Source organism: Ranitomeya imitator, chromosome 2, assembly GCF_032444005.1.
Source record: "Ranitomeya imitator isolate aRanImi1 chromosome 2, aRanImi1.pri, whole genome shotgun sequence".
Lineage (NCBI taxonomy): Eukaryota > Metazoa > Chordata > Amphibia > Anura > Dendrobatidae > Ranitomeya > Ranitomeya imitator.
In genome coordinates, this window is record NC_091283.1 from 275,798,127 (window position 1) to 275,817,430 (window position 19,304).

The 19,304-nt window shown below is 47.2% G+C and overlaps 1 protein-coding gene across 2 annotated transcripts in view; it reads right to left on the reverse strand.

Moving 5' to 3' along the window:
- LOC138666903 (zinc finger protein 773-like) overlaps positions 1-19,304 on the reverse strand; it is a 54,445-nt gene that overhangs the window by 22,243 nt on the left and 12,898 nt on the right. Inside the window, exons 2-6 of one of the 2 annotated variants that reach the window (XM_069755084.1) lie at positions 12,434-12,569; positions 11,203-11,382; positions 10,997-11,120; positions 10,816-10,913; positions 10,530-10,620 (exon numbers count right to left, since the gene is read on the reverse strand). In XM_069755084.1, coding sequence (XP_069611185.1) covers positions 10,530-10,620; positions 10,816-10,913; positions 10,997-11,120; positions 11,203-11,382; positions 12,434-12,505 — 565 coding nt within the window. In that variant the 5' untranslated portion in view covers positions 12,506-12,569. Of the gene's footprint in view, positions 1-10,529; positions 10,621-10,815; positions 10,914-10,996; positions 11,121-11,202; positions 11,383-12,433; positions 14,064-19,304 lie in introns of those variants that run through there. The other variant, XM_069755083.1, reaches the window with a different exon arrangement.

Below are 19,304 nucleotides of genomic sequence, written 5' to 3' on the forward strand. Positions count from 1 at the left end.
GGGTCAGCGGCCTGAAGAATTTCTGGAGAACTGGCTTAAAACCTCTTTGGAAGGCGAATTTTCATCAACCTTCTCTGTGGAGAGGGCCCATAGGGTCCCTACGAGGCCCCTCCCCCCTGGAGCCTCTCCGAGGCCTTTCCTGGCACGCATCCTCAACTGTAGAGATAGAGACGCCATTCTGCGTCTAGCACGGCAAAAAAGTCCTATCAAGTTCCACAATGCCACAATTTCGATTTTCCCAGACTTCTCCATGGAACTTCAGAAACAACGAGCACGATTCCTGGAAATTAAGAAACGACTCAGAGATCGGAACGTCATATATTCCATGCTCTATCCTGCCCGCTTGCGAATCGTTCATGAGGGCTCCTCGATATTCTTCACTAATCCGGAGGACGCGGCTGAGTGGTTGCGGGTCCATGAAGGGTCCAGTATGAAGACATCCTAAAGCATTTGAGTGGATGATTATATAATGAAGCTCTCCTTGTGGGTGCCTAACCTACTAACAATACCGAACGCTTAATTTTAGTGAGGGTATCCCCGATTTCATCTGATAATAGGAGCATGGGAGTATGCTCCTATATTGTTTGGTTTTTTGGTTTGTTCTCTTTTCTATGTTTGTTTTATCTGTTTTGTAGACAGACTCGCCGCCAATGGATCTCTCAACCTCTACGTGCTACCCCTAAGTTTTGCCTGGACAATTATTGCTTATCATATAGTGTTGTGTTAGTATGGGGTCGGAAATAATATACATGACCTGGAATGTGCGCGGCATCAAATCTCCTCGGAAAAAGATTAAGGTATTCTCACAGATCAAGCGCTATCACCCACATATTGTAGCATTGGTCGAGACACATTTGACCAGAGACACGGCCCGGTGTGTACAAAAGCCGTGGGTGCAATGGTCCATACACGCATTTCACACCAGCTACTCAAGGGGGGTCTCATTGTTAGTTCACAAAGACGTTAGATGGGAGATGAGGGAGGCTAGGAGGGACTCTGAAGGTCGATTTGTATTTGTGAATGCGTTAGTCAATTCCCGTGAATACGTCATCTTATGTGTCTACAATCCTCCTCCAGCTAATTTATCAATACTCCGAATGGCAATGAGCTTTGCATTGAGCTTTCCAGATGCGAACATCATCTGTATGCAGTGGCGTATCCAGGGGGGGGCAGCCGGGGCATGAGCCCCGGGCGCAGCCGACAGGGGGGCGCCAGCGGGCCGCCTGATGATGTGGCGGTCCAAGGAGGCTCCCCGTCGGCGGCATTCTGCTGCCCCCACAGTCTGAGATAATCCCGTTCTCTGAGCCGGCTGTCAAATTGACAGCCGGCTCAGAGAAAGTGCTGGGCGCCGTAGTCAAATCCCAAGGTGTACAGCGACGCCGCGGCTGTGCCGCCGCTGTCGCTAGTACCCTTGACTTGCCTGGCTGTTGTGAACTGTGATCCCTTCTGACGACCGCTGAGGTGCCGCTGACCGCTGCTGGCACTTCCGCATCAGTGAAGCGCCAGCATCGGTGACGTCACTCTCTCTTCACACAGACACAGCAGGGCAGGCGAAGCATAGGCTGCTGCTTTGCGGTGTTGGACGGTGGTAAGTGTGCTCCAGCTCCAGACCATGGGGACCGGCTGGGTAATGGAGCTGAAGACACCCACCGTCCGAACCTAGATTAGAATCTGATAACATTTGATATTTAAGGGGGCTGGTTGGGTTGGGGGGTTGGTCGGCTATATGGAGCCTGCAGCCAGGATAGGGAGGGAGCAGGGGCAATGGTCGGTAGTAAATTGTGTGTGTGTATATAGAGGTGAGAGGTGCTGTGTGTGTGTTGTGCGTGTGTGTGTTGTGCGTGTGTGTATATAAGTGAGAGGTGCTGTGTGTGTGTTGTGCGTGTGTGTATATAGAGGTGAGAGGTGCTGTGTGTGTGTTGTGCGTGTGTGTGTTGTGCGTGTGTGTATATAAGTGAGAGGTGCTGTGTGTGTGATGTGCGTGTGTGTATATAAGTGAGAGGTGCTGTGTGTGTTGTGCGTGTGTGTATATAAGTGAGAGGTGCTGTGTGTGTGTTGTGTGTGTGTGTATATAGGTGAGAGGTGCTCTGTGAGTTTTGTGTGTGCGTGCATGCGTAGCAGAGATGTAAATGGTTTTGTGTGTGCGTATGGGGAGGAGAGGTGAGGGTAATGATGGGGAGAGGGCAATAATTGGGATGGAGGGGGAGGAGGAGATGATGGATGTGGTGGAATCGGCAATGATGGAGGTGGAATGGGCAATGATGGGGTTAGGGGGAGGAAATGATGGAGGTGGTGGAATGGGCAATGATGGGGAGAGGCAATGATAGTAACATAGTAACATAGTAACATAGTTAGTAAGGCCGAAAAAAGACATTTGTCCATCCAGTTCAGCCTATATTCCATCATACCATCATAATAAATACCCAGATCTACGTCCTTCTACAGAACCTAATAATTGTATGATACAATATTGTTCTGCTCCAGAAAGACATCCAGGCCTCTCTTGAACCCCTCGACTGAGTTCGCCATCACCACCTCCTCAGGCAAGCAATTCCAGATTCTCACTGCCCTAACAGTAAAGAATCCTCTTCTATGTTGGTGGAAAAACCTTCTCTCCTCCAGACGCAAAGAATGCCCCCTTGTGCCCGTCACCTTCCTTGGTATAAACAGATCCTCAGCGAGATATTTGTATTGTCCCCTTATATACTTATACATGGTTATTAGATCGCCCCTCAGTCGTCTTTTTTCTAGACTAAATAATCCTAATTTCGCTAATCTATCTGGGTATTGTAGTTCTCCCATCCCCTTTATTAATTTTGTTGCCCTCCTTTGTACTCTCTCTAGTTCCATTATATCCTTCCTGAGCACCGGTGCCCAAAACTGGACACAGTACTCCATGTGCGGTCTAACTAGGGATTTGTACAGAGGCAGTATAATGATGGAGGGGGAAATTGGAATGGGCAAAGATGGTGGTGGGGGAGAAGGAAATCATGGAGGTGGTGGAAAGGGCAATAATGAGGGGGGGAAGAAATGATGGAGGTGGTAGAATGGACAAGGATGGTGGTGGTGGAAAGCACACTGATGATATTGGAGGGGGGGAAAATGATGGAGGTGGTCGAATGGGCAAGTATGGTGATGTGGTGATGGCGGCGGAAAGGACAATGATGATGGTGGTGGAAAGGGCCAAGATGGGGATGGTGGGGGAAGAGAAAATGATGGGGATGGTGGGGGAAGAGAAAATGATGGGTATGGTGGAATAGGCAAAGGAGGAAATGATGGGGGTGGTGGAATGAGAGGGGAAGGAATGGGAGGTTGTGGAATGAGAAGGAAGGGGAATAGTGTGATGAGATAGTATGGGGGGAGAAAAATGAGTGGGCACAGAATAGAAACTGAGCATTGGGCGCATAGCATGGGGGGACAGTGTAAGGGCACAGCCAGGAGGGGACAGTATACCAAGGAGGGGGAGTGTGATGAGAGAGTACAGTATAAATACTGGGCCCTATAGGGGGACACAGTATGAGAGGACAGTGTGAAGAGGGCCGGTATGGAAAGGAGAGGTCAGTGTGAAGAGGGGGCCGGTATGGAAAGGAGAGGTCAGTGTGAAGAGCATGTACCATAAGAGGGACAGTGTGGGGGTCATATTTTGTGCAGACAATATAGTGAGGGGCAATGTTTTATACAGGAGCATTATAATGACACTTGTATCTTTAAGGGCGTCTTGTGGAGACTTTCTGCAAAAGAGCGGAGAAGATGGAAGTCTGCAGAGACGGCTGTGGATGAGAAAACTCATCATGGGGTCTGGACAAGATGAAGAAAGGAAGGAGAACGGCTCCAGAGACGACGTCATCTAAAAGGTTCCTGGATGTAAATGTTATTTGTGATACTAATTCTCATGTTTTTATTTATGTTAGGAGCATTAAAGGGAATGTCCAGGTTTGTGATGAGTCTGCAGTCATTCTTTGTGACTACAGACTTCTGACTTCTCACAGTGCGCACTGCACGCTGTCAGGATTCTCTCATGTTGGGGATTTACATACATGCGGTCACATGCTGACTAGACATGTGTGGCCCCACTCTATGAAAATGAACTGAGCGAGGCTGGGCACATCTAGTTGGAATGTGATCAGAAGTATACAAATCACATACTTGTGCTGACATGACTGTCCACCGGCAAGGGAGAATCCTAAAAGTGTGCAGTGCATTTGTTGTGAGAATTCAGTAGCTGCGATGTCAGGATTCAGCTCTGCAGGTTCCAGTATTCGTCAGATGGACACTTCACTCACATGCGACTTTCACACTTATGGTCTGGTGACATCGAGCTCCTCTTCCTGCTTCTGTTTTTCACTGAACATTGGGAGCATTAGGGAGAGGAGCTCGTCGGTACATGACTGAGTGTGCAAATCGCATATGTCCTGGGGGTGGGGGGGGGCGCCAAAATGAATTCTTGCCCCGGGTGCCAGAAAACCTAGATACGCCTCTGTCTGTATGGGGGATTTTAATCTAGTCATGGATACTCGCTTGGATAGGCTGAGATTGGGTGACGATGTGGTGGGGGAGCCCTCCTCTCAAACTTTATCCCAATTAGCTTCATTTATGGAGGGTAGTGGTTGGGTGGATCTATGGAGAGTGCGCCATCCAGAGGAGAGAGGCTATACCTGTCATTCATCTACCAGACGATCCCTCTCCCGCCTAGATTATATATTTGGATCAGTGGGGTTGGCAACATGGATAGATAGTGTTGAGCATGGTAATAGGGGAATATCTGACCACAGCCCGGTTGTTCTTAAACTCAAATTTAGGCAATCAAATGGCGGCATAGTCTGGAAATTGAATCCATTTTGGCTCAAGTTGATAGATTCCAATGATAGAACTGTGGACCAACTGCAGGGTTTCATTTTATCCCACCCGGAGCCCCAGAATACTAATATTTTGGGATACCCTTAAGGCATATTTAAGGGGGTGTCTATCCTCCACAATATCTTATATTAAAAGGGTGACTTCACGGGAAGATGACGAGGTGGAACAACGACTAAAGAACTCAGAGTCTGCATATATATCTGACCCAACCAGTGGCAATAGACTTGAGTGGCTAACTTCCCAGAGGCTATATGTTCAGTATAAAGATACTAAATCTAAACGTAAACTATTTTTTACCCGCCAATCCTATTTTGAAATGGGAAACCAGGCCAGCAAATTTTTGGCTTTCTTGGTACGCCAACATAATGTCTCCAATACTGTATTGCAGATTCGAACACCAGATGGGTCATTAGTGTCCTCGAATGAGGAGATAATTTGCTGCTTTCATGATTATTATAAATCACTGTATACCTCTAAATGTGACTTCGATATTCCTAATAATTTAGATTATCTATCAGATATAACATTTCCCTTATTGACCCCGGCTCAGCAGGCCTTTATGGATGCGGAGTTTACTTTGGAGGAGGTTGAAAAGGCCTTGATGGATATGGCCTCTGGGAAGGCCCCGGGTCCAGATGGGTTTCCCATTGAACTATATAGGAAGTATAAAGATATACTGGCACCGCTTTTGTTGAGGGTGTTCCAAGGGGTGTGTGAGAGGGGTTCTATGCCTGACACATTCTACGAGGCAAACATCATTTTACTTAAAAAGGAGGGGAAGGACCCATTGGAATGTGGATCATACAGACCCATCTCACTGGTAAATGTGGACTATAAAGTTTTTACTAAAATTCTAGCCACGAGATTGAATTCGGTCATACTTGACCTTATACATCCAGATCAAACGGGTTTTATGCCGGGTAAAAATACCTCTATTAACATCAGACGGGTCCAGTCAGTGGTTCAGTATAGCTCATTGGTGCCAGATAACACCTGGGCGTTGGCGTCACTGGATGCAGCCAAGGCCTTTGACTCTCTTGAGTGGCCCTTCCTTCTAGCATGCTTGAAAAAATATGGCTTCGGAGATAGTTTTTTGAAGTGGGTAGGCCTATTGTATATGAAACCTAAGGCTCGTATAGTTGTTAATGGCTCCATCTCTAAGTCTTTCTCACTATCTAGAGGGACCCGACAGGGGTGCCCTCTTTCCCCGGCCCTCTTCGCCCTTGCAATTGAGGCCTTGGCGATACGCATAAGATCCTCTGTCGAGATCAAAGGTATAAATATAGCTGATCGGGTGGACACAGTTGGTCTGTACGCTGACGATATGGTGATATTTATGGATGAGGTGGAGGTAACACTACCGCGGGTGATAGACACTATAGATATATTTAGTAGACACTCAGGCCTGTATATAAACTGGGATAAATCAGCATTGATGCCCCTTTCTCATGTTCCATCGCCTGGCCTTGGGGCTCTCTCCTCCCTCCCTATTGTACCCAGCTTTAAATACTTGGGCATATATATTTCTCAGAGCAGTAGACTTGATTTACAACTTAATATATTCCCGCTATCAGAACTAGTTAAACTTAAATTCACAGCTTGGAGCAAACTACCGTTGTCTGTAGCCGGCCGCATTAATTTAGTCAAGATGATAGTGCTCCCCAAGCTCAGTTACTGTCTCCAACATAGTGCTGTGTTAATTCCTAAATCCTTTTTTACAAGTTTGAACTCTCAAATTACATCTTTTATATGGGGGAAATCTAGGCCCAAACTTAAGCTATCTACGCTACAAAGACCAAGGTCGGGAGGTGGGGCAGCGTTACCAGATTTCTATTTATATTATTTGGCTGGTCAGGTTAAGGCTCTGAATAAGTGGATGCCCGATAATCGCCTTCCGAATTCAGAAAGCCATCTTCTCCATGTAGCTCAAACAGACTATCCGCTGGCTTTTCTAGAACTGGAGAAAATTAATATCCCTCGCATGCTTCCTCTACTTCGCCTGGCGAGATCGGTTTGGAGGCAAATTAAAAAAATTGTAGGATTCACGGATATCGTGGCGGAAATGCCCCTGTGGAGAAATGGCTATTTCCCGGCTTTGCTGAATCACCCATCTGCTGACTTTTGGCTTGGACATGGTGTCTCCTCAATAGGTGATCTGTATGATGGGGGGTCTTTTGAGCAGTTGCAGGTCAAGCATGATATACAAAGATCCCAGTTCTTTCGATATTTACAGTTAAGGTCAGCCATACAATCATATATGAGACAGGCAGGTACAGGTCGTGCTATATCCTCTTTACCATTGATAGGAATTCTCAAGTCACAGGGTCCCCAGGGTCTTATCTCCTCCCTATATACTTACATGCTATCTTCGGGAGACGCGTCTACTGTTAACTCTGTTAAGGGGAAGTGGGAGGGACTTCTTTCTAATATGCAAGGGGAGGAATGGGAGGACATTCTTGAATCCCCAACCAAAGTATCCCCATCAGTTAATAACAGAATGACTCAACTATACATAATACATCAATCGTATTTAACTCCGACACGGCTTTTTAGAATGGGTCGATTCCAAACATCAGAATGTATGCGTTGTCATTCCTTAGATGCAGACTTCATTCACATGATATGGTGCTGTCCTGTTGTTTTTCAATACTGGAGGGAGGTGACTTCACTACTTACATCACTGTTGTCCATCCCGGTTCCCCTTGACCCATTAGTATGTATATTTGGAGTATGGGAGGAGGAGAATTGGGATCACTATACCGATATTTTTTTACGTGAGGCGCTCTTTATGGCAAGAAAGGTATTGGCTCTGAGGTGGATGGGTAGTGCAAACCCAACTAGGGGAGTTTGGATCGAACTGGTCAACTCAATCATTCCATATGAGCGCACGCTATATCAAAACAGAGGATGTCCAGGCAAATTCGAAAAAATTTGGGGCAGGTGGAATTCTTCCCATTTTACTTTATAGAATTGTTGTATAGTAGGGGTATTGAGTGAAGACTAACGTAGAGTACGGCGGCAAGTTAGCAGTTAGCGTAGATGTAGTCTATTTGTAAAATTTCATGTGTTACCATTGATCCAACAGTTTTAATAATCACAATACAATGTTGATTATGGATGATAACTGTATTTTATTCCGAACTTAATAATATGTAATTTATATATATTACAGTTTATGTGTGACAATCTTGGATGCAAAATGTTTGTAACATTACTATTTTGTTGTTAATAAACGAATTTAAAAAAAAAAAGTAACACCAGGAAAATAAATGGCGCACTATATTAAATGATTTTTGCATATAAACTTACGTTATCTTAACCCAGGGATTCTTGATAATGAAAAAAGAAAGGGGATTACTAATGCTGCTAGGTTATTTCTAGGTACCCAGAGAAGATCATTTTTTTGTGATCAAATGTATTGTTAAACTGTAAATGATATAGCCAAAGCAAATAAATAGTGCAAGTCACATATCTAATGAGAAAATTATTATTTAAATGATTATAACTTTAAAACCATAACGCAGAAAAATAAACTGTGAGATACATATGCTTGACTGTGATTTTAGAATTACTCGCTTATCGACACAGAGTTGAGCTTTAGAAATACAGAATAACCCTTCAAACGAAAGATTTTATAAAGTGCAGTGTAAATAAGATGACTGCCGTCTGTATTTGAACCAGACTGTTACAAACTATATATATATATATATATATATATATATATATATATATATATATATATATATATATATATAGGAGATATAGTGTATCTTGGATCCATTTGTGAGGAAATAGTGTATATTGGATGTTACATGGAGCTGCGCAATAATCATCATAAATGTAAATGCCAGCCTGACATTTTGTAAATCAATCAGTAGGTTAAAAGTTGACATCTATAGCCGTTATTGGAGATGCATACAGTTACATGGTGCTAACTGTGATGATGAAGCTCAACTCTTCAGAAAATGCAGAACCATGACCCCGTGTTAGAGGGTATTAGTAACATTAACCAGTTACATACAAGCTAAAAGCAAGAATCATTAGCTGTATGTTATAAAATATGACAAACGTTATTATATTCATTAATCCAACAAGTTCTAGAACCAAATTTCTACACATGGTGTTTATTGTAGAGATCCATAAACCCATTGCATAAGCCTTTATCACATTATCAAGGATAATTTTCATCATTTTTGTTTTATAAATGGAACGGCCAATTCTGTAGCATTATTCTCTCCATAACTATTATGTGGGAACCCTTGATAGAACACCCCTTAGACCCCATTAAAATCAATGGTGCATGTCCAGATTTGAAAGTAGTTATTTGGCTCTATTTTAAGCTACAGATATTACAATAGTCTGAACAGAGCCTAAGATGTAACTTCATATGAAACTACTGTGATGCATTATAAATTACAAAATAGTTTTGATGCTTTGTGTAGAAATATATCAGACAAAGAATATAAAACTACTAGACACTCTAAAAGGATAGTTAAAAGTAACTATTAATATGAACACTAGTGATTATAAAAAACACTCGATTTTTTAGATTTCTGTACAATATTGTGGTTTAGCGAGCATTGCTGCATAACTAACACTGGTCATTATCTGTACAGGCCGATGCGTCTCTCTAGTTGTGGCTATTTTATCTGCTAACCACACCGGGCTAGATTCTAAATGTGTAGTGTCAGCGCACCCGCGCAGCCCCTGTAACAGGCATTGGGATAGCATTTTAATTATTAAGGATCGTATTTTTATTACACACAGCCCTGCTGAATGTTATTGTATATCGTGCTGTAATTCACATATAGTGTATTGTGTCTGATACATGCTTTAATAAAGGCTTTTAAAACTCATACAATGACTGTCACTTTTCATAATATTGAGTGCATTCTCATATAATGTAGGCATGATGTTGTAATTGAGAAACTGTGTGTGTATATGCTGTGCATTATGGTTTGTCGGCAGAAAGAATACAGCTTACAGAAGCAACCGCACATAAATACACGACTAGGATATAAAATATATAAAATGGCATGGTGTGTTATAAAACATGAATAAAACACACTGCCCTGATACTCATAGTAGCTACAGCAACTTACATATAATATGAAAATCTAATAGGATATAAAATAAACAAATTAAGAAAATCTAATATAAAAAGAAATACTGGGATAATCATCATTTTGGATCAAATTAACAATATCAAACTATATCAAAAGGGGAAGTCAGCCAGACACAGGGGACAGCTGGCTGACAGGAGGCGGGGCGGGGTTACACACTTTGCTACACTTTGATAGGGGGCGTGGCACCTGTCAGATTGAGTTTGACGAGACATATGGATGATACACTACTACCATATGCTGGTGCGGTTGGCCCTGGGTTCCTCCTAATGCTGGACAATGCCAGACCTCATGTGGCTGGAGTGTGTCAGCAGTTCCTGCAAGATTTTTTTTTTTAGTTTCTGTGGAAGCATGGTTGAAAAGCAATGTCTGACTTTAGTTTGTTCATTTTCAGAGATTTTTATTTATTATTACTTTTGTCAGATTCAAGTTCTTTCTGTGACCATTGTGGGTTTTTCTTTCATTAAACGAGGGGCACCAACAATTTTGATCATGTGTGTAATTACAGTAGAATCTGTGACTTCTCTACATTTAGTAGTCACTACTCACCTGGGTAGTCATATGTAGGAATCTCCTCTTTACATTGCTCATCACCCCTCACATAGGTCTCTGTAGTATTAACATGGGTCAGATCTTCACCCTGAAACAAATATTGTAAAAGTCACAGACAGATGGAGAAGTCACATCTATGATCAGCTCTAATCCTGCCATCTCCACCGTTCTCATTGTACAAGTATAAAGCATATAATACTGGAGGATAAAACAAGACTGAGCGCCAGACCTTCACAGCCGTCTACACATCATAGGGGAGATCTCATGACCCCTCTCCATCTACCTGATGATCCTGAGGAACATTGGGAGCTTCTTGTTTACAGTTCTGAGGAAGAAGAGGATTGGGACATCTCTCTGGTGTTGTCCTCTTACTGGATAGATCTGGAGGAAACACATACAGGGACTGAATTCATTCTTTACATACAGATAATTATATGCTAAATGTATTTAGTCCTGTCCATTACCTGGTGATGTGAGGGGCTGGGGAACCTCCATCATGACGTCCTTGTACAGATCTTTGTGTCCTTCTAAATACTCCCACTCCTCCATGGAGAAATAGACGGAGACATCCTGACACCTTATAGGAATCTGACACATACAATGATACCGTCATCCCCCAATCCCTTCATAGCGTTACTGTATAATGTCCCAGCATTCCCAGCAGTGTCACCTCTCCAGTCAGCAGCGCAATCATCTTGTAAGTGAGTTCTAGGATCTTCTGGTCATTGATTTCCTCATATATCAGGGGGTGAGGTGGAGGCCTTGTGATTGGGCTCAGGGGTCTTTCCCATCTCTCAGACACAGGGTCCTGACAGCGATCACTAGTGGTCTTCTTCACTACTGTGTAATCCTGGTTATGGAGAGACACATTAAAGGGAACCTGTCACCCCCAAAAATCGAAGGTGAGCTAAGCCCACCAGCATCAGGGGCTTATCTACAGCATTCTGTAATGCTGTAGCTAAGCCCCCAATGTATCCTGAAAGATGAGAAAAAGAGGTTATATTATACTCACCCAGGGGCGGTCCCGCTGCCGTCCAGTCTGATGGGCTTCGCGGTCCGGTCCAGCGCCTCCAATCTTCTTACGATGACATCCTCTTCTTGTCTTTACGCTGCGGCTCCGGCATACTTTGTCTGCCCTGTTGAGAGCAGAGCAAAGTAGTGCAGTGCGCAGGTGCCGGCCTCTCTGACCTTTCCTGGCGCCTGCGCACTGCAGTACTTTGCTCTGCCCTCAACAGGGCAGACAAAGTACGCCTGCGCCAGAGCCGCAGCGTGAAGACAAGAAGAGGACGTCATCCTATGAAGATGGGAGGCCCCGGACCGGACCACCCCCCAGGGTGAGTATAATCTAACTTCTTTTTCTCATCTTTCAGGATACATCGGGGGCTTATCTACAGCATTCCAGAATGCTGTAGATAAGCCCCTGATGCCGGTTGGCTTAGCTCACCTTCGATTTTGGGGGTGACAGGTTCCCTTTAATAAATCTCACTACAGACATTTCCAGAGTCCTCGCCTCTCCAGTTCTGTCCATCTGTTATTCCCATAGATAAGAATGATGTAATGTGACTAGTGATGAGCGAATATACTCGTTACTTGAGATTTGCCGAGCACGGTTGGGTGTCCTCAGAGTATTTTTTAGTGCTCGGAGAATTAGTTTTCATTGCCGCAGCTGAATGATTTACATCTGTTAGCCAGCATAAGTACATGTGGGGGTTGCCTGATTGCTAGAGAATCCCCACATGTAACAAAGCTGGCTAACAGATGCAAATCATTCAGCTGAGGTGAGGAAAACTAAATCTCCGAGTACTAACAAATACTCGGAGGTCACCCCAGCGTGCTCGGGAAATCTTGAGTAACGAGTATATTCACTCATCAATAAATGTGACGTCATCAGAATCTCTCACCTCTCCAGTAAGACAGAAGAGGATCTCTAGGGTGACGTGTAATATTCTCTCCGCCATCTTGTCCGTAGCCATGCATTAAAGTTTAATGTAAATTTTCTAGAAGATGATCGCTAAAACGATTTTCTTTGCCAGGATCCTAAATAGAAGGAAGATCAGCTGATAAAGAATCATAAAAAATACCATGGGAAAACAAGATACAGGAGCAGTGATGCTGGTATAGTGTAAGGACATGTGCACACCGTGTCTTTTCAGGTGGACACTTCCTGTGACCAAGCGGAAAAAGTGCAAAAAGTTGGAACATAATGCATAAAAAATGAAAAACAACTCACAGTTCATACTTTCAGTTTTTCAACTTCTATTAAGCCCTTCAGGTTTCTAAAGCTGCAAAACAGTTACAAGAAGTGACCTGAAAGCAGCAGATAAGACGCCAAAAAATGGCATCTCAGGACCCCGCCCGTTCTGAGGACCAGAGACGGTGCCCCATAGTGAGGTTACAGGACTCATTCTGTTAGGAGTCCATAAAAAAAAAAAGAAAAAAGGATTGTCCACGAAGGCATCAATATGCAGTGTAAAATACGGGGAGTAGAGATGTGCAACTTATTGGAAAACGATCTCCAATCTCAAATTCGGCACGAACGAACGTAGCACATTCGGATTAGTGTTCCAGAGCAAAGTTTGAGCATTTTTCGGTAAATGATCGCGTTTCCAGTAACGCTTTTGTTAGCTGTCACCGGAACAGAGACTAGCCAGAACACCACAGCGTCTGATTGCTGCTACTCCTGCTCTGAAAAGCACTTATTTTTAATGGTGTTTATTTCTTTTGGCAGAACAGGGGTTAATTTGACCATGCTGGAAACTGAGCTCTCAGCTGTGCTCCGTTAGCCATTCCCATCCCCTTTATAATCTGGGTCCTGATTCAAACCCACGTCAGAGCTAGCATTTGTTTCATGGCTTAGGAAGAGAGGTGTTCACATGAGAATGAGTTTTGGAGGAGTTATCTGTGACTGTTGCATGGTCTGTAAGTGTGGTAATTCCTTTCCCTCCTCTACTTTGGTTTCGTCCCCATCCTCCACTCCCTGATGCATCCTTCTGTTATGTGTGAGTGAATATTTGTATGCATGGTGTTTTCAGTTTAACCTTGTTTGTGTAGCCTTGTCTGTCGTTTGGTGTACTGCGGTGCACAGTAGCGCCCCTCTTCCCTGGGTGGGGGAAGAGAACAGACGGAGGGCTAACACAACAGATACGTCAAGTGTGGCTGCCCTGGCATCTTCAACTTCAGAAGTATCCCGCGGCATAGGGCGAACTAGGGCACACCCTAGTGTTAGGGACAGGAAAAGAGCTCCTTGTCCTGGGTCACCTAACAGCTGAGTCGTGACATTAGGACTTTGGCTAGGTGGGGGGTTCGTGTTTGATGAGGGGAAGGGCTGATGAATGGGGAGAGGTCAGAGTCGCTGTAATTAACTTAGTGTGTATTCCAGCAGCCAAATAAAAACGCAGAAACCAACAACGTCATGACACAAGGGCTTCTGTCATTGGTTAAGTCACATGTCCTTCTCCATATAAAAAGCGGACATGCTTTGCTGGCTATTTTCTCAGTTTAACAGCGCAGAGAGGTCACTCCTGCTGCTGTAAGTTAGCTTGTCATATAGTTAGATACGATCCTGTCCTGTGTGAAATCAATCTTCCAGCATCAAACTAGTTTGTGCTAATAGTGTTGTGCATGCAGTAGACCACATTTCCTACTCAAAATTGTTTGGGCAAAAACAGTGTTGCAGTCAGCACTCAGGAGGTCACATTTACTAATCAAAATCGTTTGCGATAATACTCTGATGCAGGTACAAGTCCACATTTCAACATATTAATCTTTTGTATTAATTCTGTGGTCTAGCCACACTATCAGCCAATAAATACTGAATATTAAATTAGTAACAGGTGACTTACAGGTCTGGGCCTAGGGTTGTGAAACAGCTAGTTAAAAGAGGGGAAGGTTACAGCCAACATGAGTGGGACAACTAAGATTGTGGTGGCATGGGGAACAGGCTTAAAGGGAAGGTACCGCGTTTGTAGATCATTAATTAATCAATGTAATGTAGCATAACATGCTGTTATAACCCAGATTTGAATGCATGTAAAACATGTAAACAGATTTCGTGTGATATATGAGTAGAAAGAATGCACTGGGGGCTGACATCTTGGATTTGCAGCAGTAGCAGGTCACTATCAGTGTCAGATTACGGCATCCCATGGACATAGGAGATAATAGACCGGCTCGGACCCTATCTGTAACATTGCAGCAGCATTAGCAGTGAGCTGGGCACGCCTCTGGGGGCTGCACAACTCACTGCTGTAGGTGTGACTAGCTGCCATTTTATTAGAGCCCTGTGCTATCTGCCGAGCTCCACTTGCTCTCTATCACAGGAGAGAAGAAGCCCTCACTTCTCCTCTGTACTCCAGGCACTGCAGGTTCTGGGCACACATCTTCTGCTCTCACACTCTGCCGTGTGCTTCCCCCTGCTCTGTCTCCGCCTCCCCACAGTCCCAGTGATCTCCGGTAAACTGCACTCTCCCCCTGTGTCGCTCTCCCTCTCTGTGCGGCGTGGGGGGGTCTCTGTGTGGCGTGGGGGGGTCTCTGTGCGGCGTGGGGGGGTCTCTGTGCGGCGTGGGGGGATCTCTGTGCGGCGTGGGGGGGTCTCTGTGCGGCGTGGGGGGGTCTCTGTGCGGAGTGGGGGGGGTCTCTGTGCGGAGTGGGGGGGTCTCTGTGCGGCGTGGGGGGTCTGTGCGGCGTGGGGGGATCTCTGTGCGGCGTGGGGAGGTCTCTGTGCGGCGTGGGGTGGTCTCTGTGCGGAGTGGGGGGGTCTCTGTGCGGCATGGGGGGGTCTCTGTGCGGGGTGGGGGGGTCTGTGCGGCGTTGGGGGGTCTCTGCGGCGTGGGGGGTCTCTGTGCGGCGTGGGGGGGTCTCTGTGCGGCGTGGGGGGGTCTGTGCGGCGTGGGGGGGTCTGTGTGCGGCGTGGGGGATCTCTCTTCTCTGTGCGGCGTGGGGGGTCTCTGTGCGGCGTGGGGGGTCTCTGCGGAGTGGGGGGGTCTCTGTGCGGCGTGGGGGGGTCTCTGTGCGGCGTGGGGGGGTCTGTGCGGCGTGGGGGGGTCTGTGCGGCGTGGGGGGTCTGTGCGGCGTGGGGGGTCTGTGCGGCGTGGGGGGTCTCTGTGCGGCGTGGGGGGGTCTCTGTGCGGCGTGGGGGGGTCTGTGCGGCGTGGGGGGGTCTGTGTGCGGCGTGGGGGATCTCTCTTCTCTGTGCGGCGTGGGGGGTCTCTGTGCGGCGTGGGGGGTCTCTGCGGAGTGGGGGGGTCTCTGTGCGGCGTGGGGGGGTCTCTGCGGAGTGGGGGGGTCTCTGTGCGGCGTGGGGGGGGTCTCTGTGCGGCGTGGGGGGGGTCTCTGTGCGGCGTGGGGGGGGTCTCTGTGCGGCGTGGGGGGGGTCTCTGTGCGGCGTGGGGGGGTCTCTGTGCGGCGTGGGGGGGTCTCTGTGCGGCGTGGGGGGGTCTGTGTGCGGCGTGGGGGGGTCTGTGCGGCGTGGGGGATCTCTCTTCTCTGCGGCGTGGGGGGGTCTGTGCGGCGTGGGGGGGTCTCTGTGCGGAGTGGTGGGGTCTCTGTGCGGAGTGGGGGGGGTCTCTGTGCGGCGTGGGGGGGGTCTCTGTGCGGCGTGGGGGGGGTCTCTGTGCGGCGTGGGGGGGTCTCTGTGCGGCGTGGGGGGGTCTCTGTGCGGCGTGGGGGATCTCTCTTCTCTGTGCGGCGTGGGGGGGGTCTCTGTGCGGAGTGGGGGGGTCTCTGTGCGGAGTGGGGGGGTCTCTGTGCGGAGTGGGGGGGGTCTCTGTGCGGAGTGGGGGGGGTCTCTGTGCGGAGTGGGGGGGGTCTCTGTGCGGCGTGGGGGGGGTCTCTGTGCGGCGTGGGGGGGGGTCTCTGTGCGGCGTGGGGGGGTCTCTGTGCGGCGTGGGGGGGGTCTCTGTGCGGCGTGGGGGGGGTCTCTGTGCGGCGTGGGGGATCTCTCTTCTCTGTGCGGCGTGGGGGGGTCTCTGTGCGGTGTGGGGGGGTCTCTGTGCGGAGTGGGGGGGTCTCTGTGCGGAGTGGGGGGGTCTCTGTGCGGAGTGGGGGGGGTCTGGGGGTCTCTGTGCGGAGTGGGGGGGTCTCTGTGCGGAGTGGGGGGGTCTCTGTGCGGCGTGGGGGGGTCTCTGTGCGGCATGGGGGGGTCTGTGCGGCGTGGGGGGGTCTCTGCGGCGTGGGGGATCTCTCCTCTGTGCGGCGTGGGGGGGTCTCTGTGCGGCGTGGGGGGGGTCTCTGTGCGGCGTGGGGGGGGTCTCTGTGCGGCGTGGGGGGGGTCTCTGTGCGGAGTGGGGGGGGTCTCTGTGCGGAGTGGGGGGGGTCTCTGTGTGGAGTGGGGGGGTCTCTGTGCGGAGTGGGGGGGGGTCTCTGTGCGGCGTGGGGGGGGTCTCTGTGCGGCGTGGGGGGGGTCTCTGCGTGTATGCAAGCATCGTCCGATGGGACTACAAGTCCCATCGGACGATGCCTGCTACAATGACAGTGATTGACACATTAGCCAATTATGGGACAGTAATAGTCCCATCATCCGGCTAATGTGTTGAATGAAAAAAAAAAATACTCCATACATACATGCTACATACATGCTACATACATGCTACATACATGCTACATACAATACATTCATACATACATACAGTACATTAAACATAGATTTCATACTCACCATTACTTGTCACTTTGTTCCCCGAAGCCAGTGTCATCTGTAAAAAAAAATATTAAAAAAACAAACAACCAATATACTCCCTGTCCGCAGAAATCCACGAGTGTCCCACGACGATCTCCCGTGGAGAGCAGCAGCATCAGATAATGCGACTGCTCTCTAGGGGCTCTAGGAACACAATGACAGCAGGAAGGTATCCTTCCACCACTGTATTCCTCCGCCACTGTAAAAAAAAAAGTCCCTAGTCTCACTTTATGCCATTGCTGTATGAGAAATTTTCCCAGGCAGCAATTGGCTTAAAATGAGACCTTGTCCTAAGGTAACCTCTCAGTGATGCACTGCAGGAGCCATTGTCTCCTGTCAGTGTGTCACTGAGGGTCCTATAGAGCAGTGACATCACCTGATGTCACTGTTCTATAGGGGAGATCGTCGTGGGACACTCGATACTAATTGGACTACGGCGGATAGGTAGTATACGGTTTATTAGTTTACGTTTTTTGCAGGCGCTGAAGTATGGTGAAATGAAGAATATTAAAATACTTTTTTCATAATGTGTGCGTGTTTTTTTTAACCCTTTATTACTATTGGATTAATAATGGATAGGCGTCTTATTGACGCCTCTCCGTTATTAACCCGGCTTAATGTCACCTTACAATAGCAAGGTGACATTAACCCTTCATTACCCCATATCCCACCGCTACACGGGAGTGGGAAGAGAGGGGCTAAGTGCCGGAATTGGCGCATCTTACAGATGCGCCATTTCTGGGGCGGCTGCGGACTGGTATTTGTAGCCTGGGGGGGGGGGGCAATATTCATGGCCCCTCTCTAGGCTATGAATATCAGCCTGCAGCTGTCTGCGTAGCCTTTCTGGCTATAAAATATAGGGGGACCCACGCAATTTTTTTTGGGGGGGGTCCCCCTATTTTAATAGCCAGTAAAGGCTACGCAGACAGCTGCGGGCTGGTATTCATAGCAGGCTACAGATATTGGCCCCGGCCGTCGGCTTTCCCCCTCTGGCGCAGAAAATTGCACGGGCGCCCACGCGTTTTTTTTTTTTTTTTTTTTTAATTCAACCCTCATAAAGGCCTCTTTCACACTTGCATCGGTACGAGTCCGTCGCTATGCGTCGGGCCGACGTACCGACGCACGTTGTGAAATTTGTGCCCGACGTGGGCAGCGGATGCAGTTTTTCAACACATCCACTGCCCATTCTGAAGTCTGGAAGGAGGGGGCGGAGTTTTGGCACTTGAACGTTTTTTCGTGCCGACGGTCCGCCAAAACACGACGGATCCGTTGCACGACGGACGCGACCACGCGACGTGTGGCCATCCGTCACGATCTGTCGCTAATACAAGTTTATGGGAAAAAAACGCATCCTGCGAGCACATTTGCAGAATCCGTTTTTTTTCCGCCAGATCCGTTTTTTCCACCGGATCCATTTTTTTCCGCCGGATCCGTTTTTTCCACCGGATCCATTTTTTCCCGCCGGATCTGTTTTTTTCCGCCGGATCCGTTTTTTTCCGCCGGATCCGTTTTTTTCCACAATTTCCTTTTTTTTCTGCCAGATCAGGTTTTTTTTTCCATCGGATCCTTTTTTTCCCGCAATTTCCTTTTTTTCTGTCAGATCAGTTTTTTTTCCATCGGATCCTTTTTTTTCCCGCCAGATCCGTTTTTTTCCACAATTTTCTTTTTTCTCTGCCAGATCAGTTTTTTCCCATCGGATCCTTTTTTTCCCGCCTGATCTGTTTTTTTTCCACAAGTTCCGTTTTTTTCTGCCAGATCAGTTTTTTTTCGCCGGATCCGTTTTTTCCCGCCAGATCCATTTTTTTCCGCCTTATCCGTTTTTTTCCACAATTTCCTTTTTTTTCTGCCAGATCATTTTTTTTCCATCGGATCCTTTTTTTCCCGCCTAATCCGTTTTTTTCCGCCGGATCCGTTTTTTTCCACAAGTTCCTTTTTTTTCTGCCAGATCAGTTTTTTCCGCCGGATCCGTTTTTCCACGCCAGATCCATTTTTTTTCCACAATTTACTTTTTTTTTCGGCCATATAAGTTTTTTTTCGCCGGATCCGTTATTTTCTCATTGAGTTGTATTAGCGCCGGATGGCCACATGTTTCATCT